Here is a 16,404-nt window from a genome sequence, read left to right on the forward strand (position 1 = left end):
TATAACGCACTTTCAGTTCAACTAAAGTTGGAGAAACTGACACCCGCGAGCCACCTATGTGCAAAGCACGTCGGTAGAACCAGTCTCGCGTAAGCGTACGCGTAATGTCGGTCCGGGCCGCTTCATCCAACAATACCGCCGAACCAAAGTATGATGCTGGTAAGCAGTATGACTTGTATCGCCCACAACTCACTTGTGTTCTACTCGTGCATATAACATCAACGCATAAAACCTGGCTCGGATGCCACTGTTGGGGAACGTAGTAATTTCAAAAAAATTCCTACGCACACGCAAGATCATGGTGATGGCATAGCAACGAGAGGGGAGAGTGTTATCTACGTACCCTCGTAGACCGTTAAGCAGAAGCGCTATGACAACGCGGTTGATGTAGTCGTACGTCTTCACGATCCGACCGATCCAAGCACCGAACGTACGGCACTTCCGTGTTCAGCACACGTTTAGCTCGATGACGTTCCCCGTGCTCCAATCCAGCAAGGTGTCGGGGATGAGTTCCGTCAGCACGACGGCGTGGTGAAGATGATGATGTTCTACCGGCGCAGGGCTTCGCCTAAACTCCGCGACGATATGACCGAGGTGGAATATGGTGGAGGGGGCACCGCACACGGCTAAGGAACAATCCGTAGATCAACTTGTGTATCTTAGGGGTGCCCCCTCCCCCGTATATAAAGGGGGAGAGGAGGAGGGGGCCGGCCATGGGGAGAGGCGCGCCCTAGGGGGTGCAATCCTACTCCAAGTAGGTTTGGCCCCCCCCTTTCCTATTAGGAGTAGGAGAGGGAAGGAAGAGAGGGGAGGGAAGAAGGAAAGGGGGGGCGGCCCCCTTCCCAATTCGGATTGGGCTAGGGGGGGTGAGCCCCCTCCTTTGCTCCTTCTCCCTCCTTTCCACTAAGGCCCAATAAGGCCCATATACTTACCGGGGGGTTCCGGTAACCTCCCGAATCTCCGGTATAGTACCAATCTCATCCGGAACCTTTCCGGTATCCAAATATATCCATCCAATATATCAATCTTTATGTCTCGACCATTGCGAGACTCCTCGTCATGTCCGTGATCACATCCGCGACTTCGAACAAACTTCGGTACATCAAAACTTATAAACTCATAATAAAATTGTCATCGTAACGTTAAGCGTGCGGACCCTACGGGTTCGAGAACTATGTAGACATGACCTAGAACTGTTTCCGATCAATAACCAATAGTGGAACCTGGATGTTCATATTGGTTCCTACATATTCTACGAAGATCTTTATCGGTCAAACCGCATAACAACATACGTTGTTCCCTTTGTCATCGGTATGTTACTTGCCCGAGATTCGATCGTCGGTATCCAATACCTAGTTCAATCTCGTTACTGGAAAGTCTCTTTACTCGTTCCGTAATACATCATTTCGTAACTAACTCATTAGTTACAATGCTTGCAAGGCATAAGTGATGAGTATTACCGAGATGGCCCAGAGATACCTCTTCGACAATGGGAGTGACAGAACCTAATCTCGAATTATGCCAACTCAACATATACCTTTGGAGACACCTGTAGTACTCCTTTATAATCACCCAGTTACGTTGTGACGTTTGGTAGCACCCAAAGTGTTCCTCCGGTAAACAGGAGTTGCATAATCTCATAGTTATAGGAACATGTATAAGTCATGAAGAAAGCAATAGCAACATACTAAACGATCAAGTGCTAGGCTAACGGAATGGGTCATGTCAATCACATCATTCTCCTAATGATGTGATCCTGTTAATCAAATGACAACTCTTTTGTCCATGGCTAGGAAACATAACCATCTTTGATAAACGAGCTAGTCAAGTAGAGGCATACTAGTGACTTTGTGTTTGTCTATGTATTCACACATGTATCATGTGTCCGGTTAATACAATTCTAGCATGAATAATAAACATTTATCATGATATGAGGAAATAAATAATAACTTTATTATTGCCTCTAGGGCATATTTCCTTCACATTCATCATATCCAATCCATTAAGCATAATAGTCCTGCAGCATGTGCTTACAAGCTTGACCTGTCAAAGGCTCATGACCGTGTGGATTGGGATTTTCTCGAGAAGGCCCTAGTTCAGTTGGGTTTTTCCGGCATCTGGATAGGCTGGATTATGGCATGCATTAAATTGGTAAAATATTCGGTGAAGCTCAACGGAAAATTACTTGAGGTGTTCTCCCCTTCACGGGGCCTGTGACAAGGTGATCCATTGTCTCCTTTTCTTTCCCTATTTGTCGCTGATGCTCTGTCTGCTCTTATCTCCAAGTCTGTCACAGATGGTGACTTGCGGGGTGTGAGTATTTGTCGGGGTGCACCAGTCATATCCCACTTTCTTTTTGCGGACGACACAATGTTGCTCTTTGAGGCGTCTGGCCAGCAAGCTAGCATTGTCAAAGGTTTGTTGAACACTTATACTGCAGCAACGGGTCAACTTATCAACCCAGAGAAGTGTTCCATCCTGTTTTCGAAAAATTGTGATGCAGCGGTGGCGGATGAGGTGAAGGGCCTTTTGGATATAACTCAGCAGGTGTTTGAACCAAAATACTTGGGATTACCGGTTCCTGAGGGGAGAATGCATAAAGGAAGATTTGAAACGCTACAGGAGCGCTTGCGGAAGCGATTAATGAAGGAAATATGCCCTAGAGGCAATAATAAAGTTATTATTTATTTCCTCATATCATGATAAATGTTTATTATTCATGCTAGAATTGTATTAACCGGAATTATAATACATGTGTGAATACATAGACCAACATAATGTCACTAGTATGCCTCTACTTGACTAGCTCATTAATCAAAGATGGTTATGTTTCCTAACCATAGACATGTATTGTCATTTGATTAACGGGATCACATCATTAGGAGAATGATGTGATTGACATGACCCATTCCGTTAGCCTAGCACTTGATCGTTTAGTATGTTGCTATTGCTTTCTTCATGACTTATACATGTTCCTGTAACTATGAGATTATGCAACTCCCGTTTACTGGAGAAACACTTTGTGTGCTACCAAACGTCACAACGTAAATGGGTGATTATAAAGGAGCTCTACAGGTGTCTCCAAAGGTACATGTTGGGTTGGCGTATTTCGAGATTAGGTTTTGTCACTCCGATTGTCGGAGAGGTATCTCTGGGCCCTCTCGGTAATGCACATCACTATAAGCCTTGCAAGCAATGTAGCTAATGAGTTAGTTACAGAATGATGCATTACATAATGAGTAAAGAGACTTGCCGGTAACGAGATTGAACTAGGTATTGGATACCGACGATCGAATCTCGGGCAAGTAACATACCGATGACAAAGGGAACAACGTATGTTGTTATGCGGTTTGACTGATAAAGATCTTCGTAGAATATGTAGGAGCCAATATGAGCATCCAGGTTCCGCTATTGGTTATTGACCGAGAATAGTTCTAGGTCATGTCTACATAGTTCTCGATCCCGTAGGGTCCGCACGCTTAAAGTTACGATGACAGTTTTATTATGAGTTTATAAGTTTTGATGTACCGAAGATTGTTCGGAGTCCCGGATGTGATCACGGACATGACGAGGAGTCTCGAAATGGTCGAGACATAAAGATTGATATATTGGACGACTATATTCGGACACCGGAAGTGTTCCGGGTGATTTCGGAGAAAACCGGAGTGCCGGAGGGGTTACCGGAACCCCACGGGGAAGTATTGGGCCTTAGTGGGCCTGAGGGGAGAGAGCGGGCAGCAGCCCAGGAGGTGGCGCGCCCCCCCATGGGGAGTCCGAATTGGACTAGGGGAGGGGGCGCGGCCCCTCTTTCCCTCTTCCTCTCCCTCTCTTTCCTTCCCCCTTCCTCCTTCCTAGTGGGACTAGGAAAGGGGAGTCCTACTCCCACTAGGAGGAGGACTCCCCCCTCCTTGGCGCGCCCCCTAGGGCCGGCCGGCCTCCCCCCTTGCTCCTTTATATGGGGGGGCGGGGGCACCCTAGGACACACAAGTTGATCTTCGTGATCGTTCCTTAGCCGTGTGCGGTGCCCCCATCCACCATATTCCACCTCGATCATATCGTTGCGGTGCTTAGGCGAAGCCCTGCGTCGGTAGAACATCATCATCCTCACCACGCCGTCGTGCTGACGGAACTCATCCCCGAAACCCTGCTGGATCGGAGTCTGGGGATCGTCATCGAGCTGAACGTGTGCTGAACTCGGAGGTGCCGTACGTTCGGTACTTGGATCGGTCGGATCGTGAAGACGTAAGACTACATCAACCGCGTTGTCATAACGCTTCCGCTTACGGTCTACGAGGGTACGTGGACAACACTCTCCCCTCTCGTTGCTATGCATCACCATGATCTTGCGTGTGCGTAGGAAATTTTTTGAAATTACTACGTTCCCCAACAATTAATAGATTGGAGCGAACAGTATATGTCTGTGGGCAATAAGGAAATCCTCATCAAAGTGGTCGCGCAGACCATGCCTACGTATGTTATGAGCGTCTTCAAATTGCTTGCCTCTGTGTGTGATGAGTTAACACGGATGATGCGACAGTACTAGTGGGGGTGGAGAAGGGAAAAAGGAAGATGGCATGGCTAAGCTGGGAAAAATGATGCTCCCCAAGGCTATGGGAGGCATGGGTTTTCGCGATATGAGAGCTTTTAACCAGGCCCTGCTTGCAAAGCAGGCTTGGCGTCTGCTGGACTGCCCACAGAGCTTATGCGCGAGACTCCTCAGAGCTAAATATTTCCCCCACGGAAATCTCCTTGACACGGTGTTCCCTGCTACTTCTTCTGCGGTATGGAAGGGGATTGTCCATGGTCTTGAGCTTGTGAAGAAAGGGATCATTTGGCGTGTGAGGGGTGGTTCGTTAATCAAAACATGGAGAGATGCTTGGATTCCACGAGGGCACAATCTGCGTCCGGTTACGCCGAAAGGTAATTGCCGTCTCCATTGGGTAGCAGATTTTATTGATGAGCATGGTGCTTGGAAGGAGCAACTCCTGCGGGAACACTTTTGGGATCTGGATGTATGTGACATTTTGAAAATATGAACATCACCGAGAAACGGGCAAGACTTCCTAGCTTGGTTCTCAGAAAGGAACGGACAGTTCACGGTCCGGAGTGCTTACCGTTTGGCCACGCTAGGCAAGGCCCAGGAGATGGTGGGAGCGTCCAGTGCTCACCCAACCGGACAACATCCTGTTTGGCGATGTATTTAGAATGCCAGAGTGCCACTAAAAATGAAAATCTTAGCCTGGAAGGTAGTCTCTGGGGCTCTGGCTACTAATGCATGCAAGAAATATCGTCATGTATCAAAGAGAGATTCTTGTTCATTATGTGCGAAGGAAGAGGACACTAGTTTCCACGCGCTCGTTGCATGTGATTATGCTCGAGAGGTTTGGGCACAGATGAGGGCGGTATGGAAACTACCCTGTCAGGAAGAGTTGCTAGACACGGGGAAAGATTGGTTGCTAAATGTCCTTGCAAATTGTGATGATTTCATGAAGGACTGTGTGATCATGTTGCTGTGGCGTCTATGGTCGCTCCAGAACGATTTAACGCACGGGACGGAGGTGCCACCGGTTCCGTCTACGGTGTTGTATTTACAGAGCTACATGCAATCGTTGGACCTTGCCAGGAGGTTCTCGACGGACGAAATCATCAAGGGCAAAATGCCTATGGTGCAGGAGCAACGACTGGTCGCGAAGGCGGTGTCGCAGCGCCACCTCCGCCGGGCCAAGTTTCCTTGTCAGTGACGGGTCCTTCTCTCAGGCGGATGGGTCAGCTGCAGCGGGTATGGTACTACGGAGGCATGATGGGAGTGTTATCTTTGCTGCTTATCGATACATCTTCAATTGCAACGAGGCACTCGAGGCGGAACTACATGCGCTAATGCAAGGCATGGCGATAGCGATCTAGCATTGTCAGCAAACTATCATCGTCCAACCCGACTCCTCGACAGCCCTTTCCGCCTTATCTGGTACTAGTTTAACGAGATCTGCCTATGGGCATCTTGTTAATGAGATTCGTTATCTTATGGTAGATAGAGCTTTTATTTCTATGAAAATTAGTCGTGTGCAAAATAGGATAGCAGATCGTCTGGCTACGTATAATCGTACGGAACGTACTACTGCTGTATGGCTGGGTCGAGGACCACCGCGTGTGGAGGAACTCTTGCCTCTCGATTGTAACCCTATGATTGTGGAATAAAACTCTATTACCATCGCAAAAAAAAACATATTGGAAAGGAGGGAGTACCAAATACAACAAATATGTTCGAGAAGCTCTTGGGGCTAAAATGGATAGACCGCTAGAGGTGCTTTTATCTAAAGATTGTACACGCTATTTCTTGAATCATTTATGACCATCTCCAACAAAACCCCTTCCGGTATAAAAAACTGGTTTAGGTGGAGTTGGATAAAAAAAATCGTCCAACAAATTTTGTAAATGCAATTTTTGGAGACCTTATATAATCAGCCTAACTTTCTCTCCATCCGGGGAAAATAGCTCTTCCCACAAACCTTCTCTAAAAATGTCACATTAGCACGCCACTATTATACCTGTCGCGCCGCGCCATAGCCACCGCCGGCTGCCGACCACCACCATCTAGTGCCCGTCATTGTCGCCGCTCCTCAACAATAAACCATTATATGGGGAGTTTTTAAGGGGACTTGTTGAAGATTCCCACATACAAATCTCCATAAAATACATTAACATCTCCATATAACCATCTAAAAGTATATATACATATCGTATAACAAATTTTGAGGGAGGTTTTTAAGGGACCTGTTGAAGATGCTCTAAGACCAATTCCAACGTGGTGACCCATTTCGTCCGGCCATATCTGTTTGGATAGAAACGGACAAAAAACACGACCTACCGACGCAAAACGGGTGGGTGTCTGTTTTTCTGTCCGTTGCAACCCATTTCCGGACCAAATTTGGGTCGGGTTTGCTCGACGCGAACGCGCGCCACGCTCGCCCTTGTCCTCCCACTGGTCCACCCGTCGGTGGTACAACGAACTTTCTTTCCTTCCTCATCCACACTCGTTGATGTGGACCAAATCATGACCAATGCATCAAAGAGTGAGGTTTATGCTAGCACAAATGTTAAAACATTATAGCAACCAAAGAACGACGTGGGCAAAACCATTATCTTAGTTGGGAAGCTTTGGGAGAAATGACCCATCAGATTTCTAGCTACAACTTCACACCTAAACTCAATTAATTCTAGAAGGGTCTAGCACGTGCTAGTGGCCGGATAAGATGGTGTTTGAAGTCATCTTTCATAAAAAAAAAGATGCATCATTTGAGGTCTTGAGTCAAAAATTGTGCAAGTTCCCGTGCAAGTTGTCATGAAATTAATTACAGCGCGAGGCTCAACAAGTTTGCTCCTGCTACAGCTTTGAGCTCACTAATTTACCCTTCATTTTAAGTTGTTTTCACACCTAACTAGTAGATGCTTCATAGGTGCTTTTAGTACAAGTACTCCCCAACTGTTCCATGTGAAGGAGGATGTGATTTCTGAGTTTATGTTTGCGGGCAGTCGGTGAGGTTGTGTAGTGTTGAGAGAACTAATATCATCGCGTGCGAAGGCTTCCTAGATTGCAATTTAAAACCCCCCGTACCATCTTGTCATCGCCAATCGATCGATTCCATGCGCCGTATTCTCCCTTCCCTGAATGCATGCATGCAAACAAATGCTCGCGAATTATTGACCGAGCTGAGCTGTGAGCACCGAGCACCATCCACCGCTGTGACCGAGTATAAGTTTGCGAAGCGCCCCCCGCCTCCTCCCCGCCGACGGCCACCCCGCCCCCCTCCCCCCGCCGGCGGCCACCCCGGCCCCGGCGTCCTCTCCCCACCTCAGCCCTGCCGGCGACCCCGGCCCCGGCGACCGCCCCTCCTTCCCTCCCCGCGCAAGCGGATCCCCATGGCGTCTGGTGGCGGAAGCCCTTCCTCGGCGACCTCCAGGTTGCAGCCCATCGTCTCCGGGCTGGGGCTCTCGGGGTCGCCGGGATCTGCTGGCTCTTTGGCTCGGGCGCTCGTCCCCGCGTGCGATGCTGCTCCGGTTCCGGCGGCAGGCCCGACGATGCCCTGGCGCAGGCCCGGCCCCTCCCGCAAGGCCATGTGGCGCAGGCGCAAGGCGCTGCAGAAGCAGGCGGAGGCGGGCAGATCCGGGCCCCGTTCGCGCTCGTCGTCGTCGTCCCCTATGCGGCGGGAGGTTCCTGCCGATCTCTTCGGCCTGTGTTTCAAGTGTTTCCGGGAAGGCCACCGGAGGGAAGATTGCACCTTTAAGCCGTTGTGCATCAGTTGTGGTCTTGAGGGACACATCTCGTCGGATTGCAAGCGTCCCCGCAGCCCTCGCTCGGAAGAAGAGCTCCGGCGGGATGCCCTGGCCAAAGTGGCGCGCTCCTCTCAGCAGCGGCAACCGGCAGAGCCTGCGAGCAGGCTGTCGCCGGTCGCTCGGCAGGCCTCTCCTGTGGGGAGGCCCTCGCCAGTGCCGGTGGACACCGCACCTGTGGGGCTCAGCCAGGCACCGCCCGCAGCTGTAGGAGGCGTCTGCATCCTCCGCCGCTCCCCGGAGATGGATGACCTCGAGCGCCGGCTCAAGCTTGCAGTGGTGGCGTACGTTGGCGGCCCCCGGCCGCCAGTGTCGTGCGCGGATGCTGCGGAGGCCATCGCGGCGGAGCTACGCATCCCGCGGCACTGTTTTTCTGTGCACAAATACCACCCGGAGGATTTCCTTGTGGTCTGTTCTTCGCCGGAGCTACGAAACAAGATACTGGCGGCGGGCTTTGTCGACCCTGGCAGGTTCAAGCTCCTCGTGCGCCCCTGGCTGAGGCAGGCTCAGGCTGTTTCGAGGATGATGCGCACGCAGGTCGATCTCATGATCGAAGGAGTTCCTTCCCACGCCTGGACTCGGGACATGGCGACGGAGATCTTGGGCACGGCGTGCCTGGTGGAGAGTCTCGCGCCGGAAACGGCAAATAGGGAGGACCTGTCTCTGTTCAAGATGAGAGCTTGGTGTGTGGACCCTGACGACGTGCCGGCCGACAAGCGAATTTGGGTGCCGGAGCCGGAGGTGGATGAGGGCCCGGCGACGCGGATGCCAACTTCCCGGCAGCTGTTGGAGTACAAGGCCCTGATCCACATTGGGCGGATAAGGGAGCACGAGGGGCCAGGGACCTGGATGCGGCCGGCGAGCTCTGATGGGAGTGGCCAGAGCGGGCTGCCAGACGACTCAGGCGATTTCTTTGGCCGAGGAGAGTGGAGAGTCCTGCCATGGACGCGGGGCATGCGTGATCACCGTGGAGCATCAAACGGTCACCACGAAGGCACGTATCGGCAAGCGTTGCTAGGGCGCGTCAGGCCGTCTAGCTGGCGTATTCCCCTCATGGTGACGGGTGCCTCTGCTGTGGCGCAGGCAGGCACTGCCACCCCAGCGGTGCGGTTTCTGGAGCTTAACTGTGCCACGGTGGGCGGTGCCCAGCAGGCTCCGGCGGCAAGGCCGATGATGGGTGAGGTGGTTCAGGACAGGCAGGTGGGGCCGACCACGGCCACAACGGAGACAGCTGGGGAGGCAACAGGCGCCCAGGTTCCTTCTGACCATGTGCGGGGCCCGCAACCGCTTTTGTTTGAACCAAGGGGCACGGATAAAGAAGCGCAGGAGGGTGGGGCTGCCAAGCCATTGGTGGCTTTTGTGATCGACAGCGAGATGGGACCAGGAAAGGAGGCGAATCCCGAGGAGATTAGCGATGTCGCAGCAGCGGAGGAGGCAATTGGCGCCCTGGTGACGGCCAATCGCGACTCGGTCCTTACCGCGTTGGGCCAGGTGGAGGCGGCCCGCTCTGACACAAGTGTCGTGTGACTCGAGGCGGAGGGGCCACAGGAGAGGCCACAGGATATGGGCCCGACAGCACCACCAGCGTCTGACGGTGGGGGCCCTGCAGCCGATCCCCTCCGGGTTGAGACCGAGGCGGGTTCGGTATTGGCTGGCCCAGACGACGAGAAGCACTTGGCCATCGTGCCCACGCGGGTTACGGAATCCGCGGGCCCTGGCGCTGAGATGGTGGGACCCGCGGGCCCTGGCGCTGAGATGACCACGTCCGATGCATGCATGCACAACGAGGCATTGGGAATCGCTACACAACAGGAGGCAGGAACGGATGTCTGCGATCGGAACCCCTCACTTTCATGCAAGGAGATCATCGCTCTTGGAAACGTAAAAACATTTTGTGTTGGGCTGCTCAAGAAACTAGCCCCGCCGCTGCTCAAGGAAGTTGAAGGGCTGCGTGGGGTCCGAGCCGGCCAGGACCCGTTCACACCCAGGCGCGCCACCAGGTCGGGCTGCTCATTGGGGCACAGGAAGTCCAAGGCGTCGGCAGCGGAAACGGTTCTACTCAAGGCGTTGGGTATGGATACTGAGGATCTGGCGGTCTCCGAGGGCGCGCTAGACCAGCTCCGTACGGTGTTTGACTCGCCTCTCGAGGAGACGCAGTTGCGGGCGATAGCGGCGATCTTCGGGGAGGCGATTCCGCTCGATCTTGGAGGTGACCTGGAGAGCATGGCACCGATCATGGTATAGGTGCAGGTCGTCCTGTTGACATGGAGGCTCCCCTGACCATGTCATCAGCAGGAATGGAGTTAGTTTGCTGGAACGTGCGTGGCTTAAATGGGCCAGCTAGGAGGAAGGCACTACATGAATTCATAGACTCGTTACATGTGGCGATTTGTTGTCTCCTAGAAACTAAACTTGAAGGTGTGGACCAGTATATGATCATGCAATGTATGGGGCCTAAGTACGATGGCTACACCTATTTATCGGTGTCCGATACTAGAGGCGGGATTTTCATTGCTTGGGATTCCACCAAGGTGCAATTGACGAACCACGTCAATGATTCTCATTCCATCACGACCTACGTCTCCCCTGTGGGAGGCACGCCTTGGTGGTTGTTGGTGGTTTACGGCCCCCAAAAAATAATGAGAAAATTTAGTTTCTAAACGAATTAACGGAGCGCAGGCTGCTGTGTCCAGGGCCTTGGATGGTTATCGGAGATTTCAACCTAATCCTCCACGCGGGTGACAAAAACAACTCCTTGATAGACAGGAGAATGATGAGGAGGTTCAAAAGTTTCGTTGACGACAACGCTCTTAAGGAGCTTTTCCTCCATGGGCACAACTACACGTGGAGTAACGAGCGCCAGAACCCAACGATGACCAAGATTGACCGTGCCTTCATGTCCATCGATTGGGAGATCGACCATCCCGACTGCTTGCTCCAGGCGCTGTCTACGGCAATCTCGGACCATTGTCCACTTCATCTGGCCCTGGATGAACACATGGGGCCAAAGAGGAGATTCCGCTTCGAGAAGTTTTGGGTGAAGATGGATGGCTTCATGGAGGTGGTGCAGGAGGCTTGGACTTGCGATGAGGCAATCACGGACCCATTCAGGAAACTTGACACCCTTCTTAGGAACACAGCTAAGGCTCTCGCGAATTGGGGTCAGAATAGAGTTGGCAACATCAAGATGAAAATTGCCGTAGCCAACCTGGTGATTCTGAGGTTCGATCGCGCCCAGGAAATTCGGTCACTTTCAGAGGAGGAGCGGTGGCTCGGGAGAATGCTTAAGTAGCTCATGTTGGGGCTGGCCTCGCTGGAGAGAACGATTGCTCGCCAAAGATCCCGCATCACGTGGCTCAGAGAAGGAGACGCGAATACCCAGTTGTTTCACTTGGTTGCGAATGGGAGGAGGATGAAGAACTATATCCCGTCCCTCCTGGTGGACGGGCAAATTGTCACTGACCAAGGCGGAAAGGAAGCGGCGTTCTATGAGGCTTACAAGGCGATCCTCGGGAAGGATGTTGCGCGCGAGTTCACTTTGGACCTAGGCGCACTTGGGGTTACCAGGCTCGATTTATCGGAGCAGGATATGATGTTTACCGAGGAGGAAATCTGGACCGTCGTCCAGGGCATGCTGGCGGATCGTGCTCCGGGGCCGGACGGTTTCATCGGCCTGTTTTTTCAAAAAGCATGGGACATTGTCAAGGCAGACTTAATTACGGCGCTCCACAAGCTTTTCGCTGGTAATGGGAGAGGGTTCGGCAGGCTGAGCCAAGCCTTGATCACCCTTATTCCGAAAACCCCGGAGGCTCACACCATAAACGACTATCGGCCCATATGCCTCGTGCACAGTCTCCCAAAGATGGCCTCCAAACTATTAGCGAATAGACTACGCCCGCGCATGGGAGAGCTTGTTCATGCCAACCAATCGGCATTCATAAAAGGAAGGAGTATCCACGACAACTTCCTACTTGTCCGGCAAATGGCTCGCCGCTTACATCAAAGAAAGGCCAAAGGAGTGTTGCTTAAGCTGGACATCGCTAAAGCTTTCGACTCGTTGTCGTGGCCTTTCCTTTTCGAGGTGTTGCGCGCGCGTGGGTTCTCGGAGAGATGGATCTCATGGATTGGCACCCTGCTTACCTCTGCTAGCTCGCGAGTTATGGTCAATGGGTGCGCCGGTGACAAGTTCATGCATGCCAAGGGACTCCGGCAGGGAGACCCGTCCTCCCCCCTGCTTTTCATCATCGCCATGGACGTCCTTACTTCACTAGTAATCAAGGCACACGAGCACGGACTCCTCAGCCCCATCACCGGTTGCAGCCCTATGCAGAGACTATCCCTATACGCGGATGACGTGGTGCTCTACATTAGGCCCACCAGTTCTGACTTATATCTGGTAAAGAACTTGCTTGGCATATTTGGAGTCGCATCGGGCCTGAGAGTAAATTATGCCAAGTCGGCAGCGATCTTGATTAGATCTGAGGAGGGTGACGTGGAGCTGGTCAGGAACGCTCTACCGTGGAAGATCGACTCCTTCCCATGTAAATACCTCGGGTTGCAACTGAGCATCAAGCAGCTCAAGAGGAACGAGTGGCAGCCAATGGTGGATGTTGCACTCCACATCATGCCAGGATGGCAACGTGGCCTTGTCACCAGGCCGGGGCGACTAATCCTGGTAAACCAGGTGATGCAAGCTCGCCCGACGCACCATCTGATGGTGGCCGAGGCGCCAAAGTGGGCTCTAGAGCAAGTGGACAAGAGATGCCGCGCTTTTTCTGGGCTGGCACCGATGCGGTTTGCGGTGGCAAGTGTGTTGTCTCCTGGAAGAGGGTATGTAGGCCCAAGCAGCTCGGAGGGTTGGGAATCATTGACCTACATCAACATGGTATCGCGCTTCGACTAAGGTGGGAATGGCTAAGGAGGACCGATCCGTACAGACCCTGGCAGGGCCTAAACCTCAAAGCGGATAAGCAAGTGATGCAGGCTTTTGGGAGTCTAGTCCAATGGCATGTCGGTAATGGCACGGCAGACGAGATCGCGCCCTTGGTGGTAGCTAAAATCAGGACGCAGGTGATTAACAAACGCCTGGTCAGAGACGCGCTCTACATGCATGCTTGGACAAATGACATCACGGGTGATCTTGACACAGACGCCCTGTCACAGTTCATCCGGCTTTGGGAGTTCCTGATGGAGATGCAGCTTGATCCTGAGGCGGATGACACTCCGGTCTGGGCCTGGAGCGAATCAGGCAGCTACTCGGCCTCTTCAGCATACAGAATGCTCTGCATGGGAGGGATACGTTTCCACTCCTTCACGGCGATCTGGAAATGCTGGGCGCCACTTTCCTGTCGTATATTCATGTGGCTCGCGGTACAATATCGGCTTTGGACCTCAGACATGAGAGCTAGGCATGGGCTGCAAGACCATACATCCCCATGCTACCTCTGCGACCAGGAGAAGGATACGGTGGATCACATCTTGCTACAGTGCGTGTACGCTAGGCACGTGTGGCACCTTTGCTTCGCCAGGATCGGCGTGGACCAAACCCTGTGTCCTACGACGCAGTCTCAGATCGCTAACTGGTGGGCACGGGCAAGGAAGCGGATAGCCAAGAGGAACAGGAAAGGCTTTGATACGACGGTCATGTTAATTTGCTGGTCCTTGTGGAAGCAGAGAAACGCTAGGGTTTTTGGTAGGAGTAGCGCGCTAGATGTATACGGTGTAACTGAGGCTATCTTTCAGGATATTCGCTATCTTTCAGGATATTCATAACTGGAAGACGGCCGGAGCTACCGGAGTGGAGTACGTAGACCAGTAGCACATCGCGTCTAGGGAGTGGAGTGGAGGCAAAGTCATGGTCGACTTGTGACCGCATGACTAGCTACTAAACCTTTCTTGTACATATTTTTCTCCTCTTCTATAAAGCTATGGTACGCCTTTGGCGTGCCCTCGAAAAAAAAAAGTGTTAGCCTAAGGCACTGCATATACAGCATCTGAACTGAGTGAATAAACTGTATGCATCTATTACTCTATGGCAAAACGAAGACGAACAATAACAGTTGAACAGTGACCATTAGGCAGCAGGTCGTAACTGTCAAATCTGTGTGCTAAATGCTAAGCCATGGCATGATGATCCATCTTAAGAAAAGCGCTAATTACCAACAAAAGTCAAGGGGGATAAACATCCGTTGATATGATCAGAACTAAAAGCATCCAACTGCTAATGGCCAACAGAAGTCACCAAAAAGAAAACAACGTCACTTGCGAAGAACAGGGCTAAACACACGGAATTAGTGCTGCACCGCTACTGATCTATGAACAATAGATGAACATGAACTAACCCAAACCAATCCCAACTGTCCTCAGGCTAGCTAGTTTTTTTTCTTTCTCTTCTTGTTTCTGTATGAATCGATCCACTGTCACACCCTTCTTTTCCCTGGTTAGCTCCCCATGATCCGCCTGATGGCAGCTCGCTGCGACGAGGATAGCCTCGCCGGGAAGGCCACGTCGAACCTGATCCTCAGGCTCCCCTTCTTCCCTGGCTCCTTTCGGATCGGCCACCCTTCGTTCTCGATCACAATCTCCTGCCCAGGGCGCACCACTTCCTCCACCCTGACCGGAAGGTTCCTGCCGTCAAGGGTCCTGAGGTTTATGGTCGTCCCGGCAAGAGCGTCCACCAGGGGGATCTCCTGGCTTACCAGGAGGTTGTTCCCTTCCAGAGTGTAGGTGTCATGGGGCTTCATGTCGATGACGAAGGTCAGGTCCTGCGGTAAATAGCCGTGCAGCGTGTCGCCTTTGTTGGGAAATGTCATCTTTGTTCCCTTTTTCCAGCCTGGCAACACCTCAACCTGCAAGATCTCTGTCTCAACTTCTACCTTTCTGCAGAAGATGACATGAAGAGGGACAATCAGATACGCAAGATACTGAACGCAACATCTCAAGCCAACAAAACTAAGAGGAAGAATTTCACTCAATTGGACTACAAGGGTAGATAAATAAAAGGTAACAGACTGGTTATCAGCCACCTGTGCTCATATTCAAAAATGATTTTAACATCAGTTATGCAAAGCACGTGTGCCTTTATCAACCACCTGGCTTATCAATGTAAACAACATTCAGAATTCAGGCAAACAGTAGCCATGCCCTTGCTATCAAAATCCTTTATTTAACTTCCAACAATTCCACTTTGGATTTGTCGGAGGATTTAACTGGATATAAAAGGATTGTAAATTGTAAGGGTTGATAAATTCAGAAAAAAAAAGTGCAACAAGAAAGAGTAAAATATGAAAAGGTGCTCTATATTCATAACTCCAGGTAAAACATGCTAAAATAGGCAAAAGAAGATGTTGAGCAACGATGTTACAATCAGATAACACACATGAATTCATGTTAAGCTTTTGATGATCCACACTATAAAAATTTACTTCAAAAATGGACTTGGCAATACGCAATGACAACGCAGTAGAGAATACAGACCAACATTTTGAAACTTTAATTGCAAACATCATGTCAGTAGAGGCTCATATTCAAGCTTAATGTTCTCACATTAAACAGAAGCCCAACGAAACATGCATGTATATATGAGAAAAGTAGACACATACCCATCTGATTTTGCGACATTCCTAGTGATCTTCATCTTCCTTTTTGTTCCATTATACAGCTCTTCAAGAGTGCAAAGTAATGTCTTCTCTACAGGCGGTGGCTTTTCCAGATGGCTTGTACTGGTACCAGGCTCCTTCTGTGAACTGGAGGAAGCTTCACTTCGACCATTCACTGCTGAGGTCCGGTGTGGTGGTTGAAAGCGCCTTCGGTCTTGACCAAAGGTGTATGGCTTGTTGCTTGCCATGAACTCATTAAAGATATCATCTGGATCACTAGGATTGTAACGGAAATTACTTGGACCACTTGAGCCAGAAGCTGTGGCGGTCCGGCTTTGCGAACCAGGTGGAGGCATACCCTTTAAACCTTCTTCACCATATTGGTCATAAATTGCACGCTTTTCTGGATCACTTAGTACCTGCCAAAATTCAGACAAAATTGCTGAGAGAAGAGCAAATAAGTAAAACAACTCCTGAA

At 51.1% G+C, this 16,404-nt stretch overlaps 1 protein-coding gene across 2 annotated transcripts in view; it reads right to left on the reverse strand.

The window, feature by feature from the left end:
• Positions 1-14,467: 14,467 nt before the first annotated feature.
• LOC119323317 (dnaJ homolog subfamily B member 1-like) overlaps positions 14,468-16,404 on the reverse strand; it is a 4,548-nt gene continuing 2,611 nt past the window's right edge. For both annotated transcript variants that reach the window (XM_037596937.1, XM_037596938.1), the window contains exons 4-5: positions 15,930-16,345; positions 14,468-15,207 (exon numbers count right to left, since the gene is read on the reverse strand). In XM_037596937.1, coding sequence (XP_037452834.1) covers positions 14,769-15,207; positions 15,930-16,345 — 855 coding nt within the window. In that variant the 3' untranslated portion in view covers positions 14,468-14,768. The remainder of the gene's footprint in view (positions 15,208-15,929; positions 16,346-16,404) is intronic.

Source organism: Triticum dicoccoides, chromosome 6B, assembly GCF_002162155.2.
Source record: "Triticum dicoccoides isolate Atlit2015 ecotype Zavitan chromosome 6B, WEW_v2.0, whole genome shotgun sequence".
NCBI lineage: Eukaryota > Viridiplantae > Streptophyta > Magnoliopsida > Poales > Poaceae > Triticum > Triticum dicoccoides.